The 3086-nt window shown below is 51.3% G+C and overlaps 2 protein-coding genes across 2 annotated transcripts in view; one reads left to right on the plus strand and one right to left on the minus strand.

Annotated features, from left to right (window-relative positions):
• Positions 1-1393, minus strand: part of PTSG_00308 (uncharacterized protein) — a gene marked incomplete at its 3' end in the record, with an annotated part of 2651 nt that extends 1258 nt beyond the window's left edge. The window contains exons 1-2 of the mRNA XM_004998800.1: positions 1099-1393; positions 305-719 (exon numbers count right to left, since the gene is read on the minus strand). Of these exons, the coding sequence (XP_004998857.1) occupies positions 305-719; positions 1099-1345 (662 nt within the window). The 5' untranslated portion in view covers positions 1346-1393. The remainder of the gene's footprint in view (positions 1-304; positions 720-1098) is intronic.
• A 139-nt stretch (positions 1394-1532) lies between these two features.
• On the plus strand, positions 1533-2573 carry PTSG_00309 (uncharacterized protein). The gene is made up of 2 exons (XM_004998801.1): positions 1533-1815; positions 2172-2573. The coding sequence occupies exons 1-2, from the start codon at positions 1651-1653 to the stop codon at positions 2352-2354; spliced, it is 348 nt and encodes a 115-aa protein (XP_004998858.1). The 5' UTR covers positions 1533-1650; the 3' UTR covers positions 2355-2573.
• Positions 2574-3086: the final 513 nt, after the last annotated feature.

The raw sequence follows: 3086 nt of genomic DNA on the forward strand, positions 1-3086 counted from the left end.
GCCGCCACAATGCGGGGAAGCTTGCGTGCCTGTTGTCTCGCAGCACATGTTGTCGCACTCGCTGTCGTGTCGTTGTTGTTGTAGTTGTTGTTGTTGTTGTTGTAGTCGTTGTTGTTGTTGTTGTTGTCGTTGTTGTTGTCGTTGTTGTAGTTGTTGTTGTTGTTGTTGTTGTTGTTGTTGTTGTTGTTGTTGTTGTTGTTGTTGTTGTTGTTGTTGTTGTTGTTGTTGTTGTTGTTGTTGTTGTTGTTGTTGTTGTTGTTGTTGTTGTTGTTGTTGTTGTTGTTGTTGTTGTTGTTGTTGATACGCCTCCTCCTCGTCCTCCTCATCCTCCTCGTCTGCTTTGTTGTCTTCGTTCCCAGCCCCTTTTCGCTGCTGCTGCTGCTGCTGCTGCTGCTGCTGCTGCTGCTGCTGCTGCTGCATGGAGCCGGCCTCATTTGGCTTGCCTTGAAGCTGGAAGTGTGTGAAGGACAAACTCGCAGAGACAAAGCCATGCTTTGCGTAGAAGCGGCGGAGGTGTGGCTGGCTCGTATGAAGGGCAGAAACGGCGATGCCCAGCCTTCTCATGTGTTCGACAGAGTGCCGGATTACTTGTGTGGATAAGCCATGGCCCCTGTATTCTGGGTGTGTGCACACTTCGCCAAGGCCACCCAAGGGGATGCCGATGCCGTTCACAAGCATGTCCCTCACAAACACCCGGCACGTGCTCAACATCTCGCCTCCTGCAAGGCAAACAAGCATTCACAGGCAAGTGGCACAATGAGGTGCTTGCTTCATGTACACTCTTCATGTGTATGTATGTATGTGTAGTGTATGTATGTGTATCTGTGTATGTATGTGTAGTGCATGTGTTTGTATGTGTATCTGTGTGTGTGTGTCTCTGTGTATGTAAGATGGAGGTGACAGAGGGGAAAGCTGATGTGGATGCGTCGCCATGACCGTGCCGTGAGGGTCATGGACAGGAAGAATTCACAAACGCAGACATGTTTACAAAGACAAACACACACAAACACAAACACACACACACTCAACCACTCACATGCGCTCACTCACTCACTCAAACATACGCACGCACTCACGCGAACACTCGCACGCACTCACTCTTGTCCGTTGCCACGAGAATGTGGTTCAGATTGAAGCTGGGATCAGCCTCAAGGTGCTGCTGAAAGTATGCTCGAGGTGTGCCTTTTGCAGCAAAGCAAGCAGCGACCATGTCCAACCACGTGTTCTTTGCCTGCGCAGCAACACCACCTCGCCTCCCAGTGCCATTGTCCTTGTCCTCCTGTTCTCTCTCGATGCCCTCCCTCTGCGCCCACTCCAACAAGCTCACCACCTCCGTACCTTCCATCTTTGAACTTCTCTCCTCTTGCTGTGCTGATCAAAGTGTGCAATTCCGTTGAAGCGGTTTAAATTTCCCGGCACATGCACAACACTTTTCCTTTCCTTTCTCTGCAGCAAAAAAAACCGTCGGCGGCGACCGCTGCGCTGCATGCAACCAGTCTTGTCTTCTTCCGTCTTTTTTCCACAACCAGTTAGTTATCGAGCCAGCCAGTGTGCCAGCAGCAGCGACAAGAGCGAGACCAACCAAGCACAGACAGCACCCACCACTCAAACAAGTAGAGACAACACGCACCCTATCCCCCTCAACCAACCATGAACCCCCAGTACGAGGAGATTGGCCGCGCGTTTGCGGAGCACTACTACAACATCTTCCAGACCAACAGGGAGCAGCTCTTCACGCTGTACCAGGATGACTCCATGCTCACCTTTGAGGGCACCCCGGTGCAGGGCCAAGCCGACATTGCCAAGAAGTTCCAGGTACGCGTCTTGCGCTCAAACAGGCTGTGGTTGTGGGTTGTGCACGTGTGTGAGTACATGTCTGGTTGCCGTGGTTTGCTGTGCTTTGGGGGGGGGTTGTCTTGTGCACCACCATCGCAACAGCCGTTCCCGTGCATGTGTGTGTGTGTATGTGTGTATGAATACGTGTTTGTGGCGCGAACGTCTCGACCGTCTCAGGTGCCTGTGTGAAAAGAGTACCATGGCTGCATATACTTTGTTGGTAACCACGTAGTTGTGTTGCGAGAGCTGTTCTTCGTTCACGTTGTTCATTCTTGTTCCCCCCCCCCCCACCCCTACACACACACACACACACACGCACGCACGCGCACACACAGGCCCTGAGCTTCCGCAGCATCCAGATCAACTGCACCGCCATCGACTGCCAGCCACGCCCAGACGGCACCATCTTCGTTGCCGTCATTGGTCAAATTCAGGTGAGCCAACCGTGCCCACAACAGTGCAGCAACCCGCTCCACCTTTCGGTTCTGGACACGTGCGAACGTGCACCCTTCATGTAGAGCACACATGAGGAGGTTATGTTGAGGAACGTGTGTTGCATGCAAAGCCGTTTATTTGACCTTTCTCCTTGTTCCTCTCTGCCCCTCCCCTATCCTGTGTTCCCACTCCCCAAACTGCATGACCCGCCTACTCACCACACCACCACATCCCCATTCTCCGCGTTCCTTTGCTGCGCGTTCCTTGTCACTCCCTCTTCTCTTCTCTTCTCTTCTCATCTCATCTCTTCTCTTCTCTTCTCTTCTCTTCTCATCTCATCTCACCTCTTCTCTTCTCTTCTCTTCTCTTCTCTTCTCATCTCATCTCACCTCTTCTCTTCTTTTCTCTTCTTTTCTTTTCTCTTCTCATCTCTTCTCATCTCATCTCTTCTCTTCTCATTTCATCTCTTCTCTTCTCTTCTCTTCTCTTCTCTTCTCTTCTCTTCTCTTCTCTTCTCTTCTCATCTTTTCTCTTCTTTTCTTTTCTCTTCTCTTCTCTTCTTTTCTCTTCTTTTCTCTTCTCTTCTCTTCTCTTCTCACTTAGACGGACGAGGACCCTCTCAAGGGCTTCTCCCAGTCGTTTGTTCTCGGCCCCACGCCCGAGGGCTCCTTCTACATCCAAACGACTGCTTCCGATTGGCCATCTACGACTACTGAAGGATGCTCTCTCCCCCATGCCTCTTCCCTTCAATTCTTTTTTTTTTCCCTCGACACGCACATGCACACGTGTGCGCGCACTCTCCCCGTGCAAAATGC

This window comes from Salpingoeca rosetta (genome assembly GCF_000188695.1).
Source record: "Salpingoeca rosetta unplaced genomic scaffold supercont1.1, whole genome shotgun sequence".
Lineage (NCBI taxonomy): Eukaryota > Choanoflagellata > Craspedida > Salpingoecidae > Salpingoeca > Salpingoeca rosetta.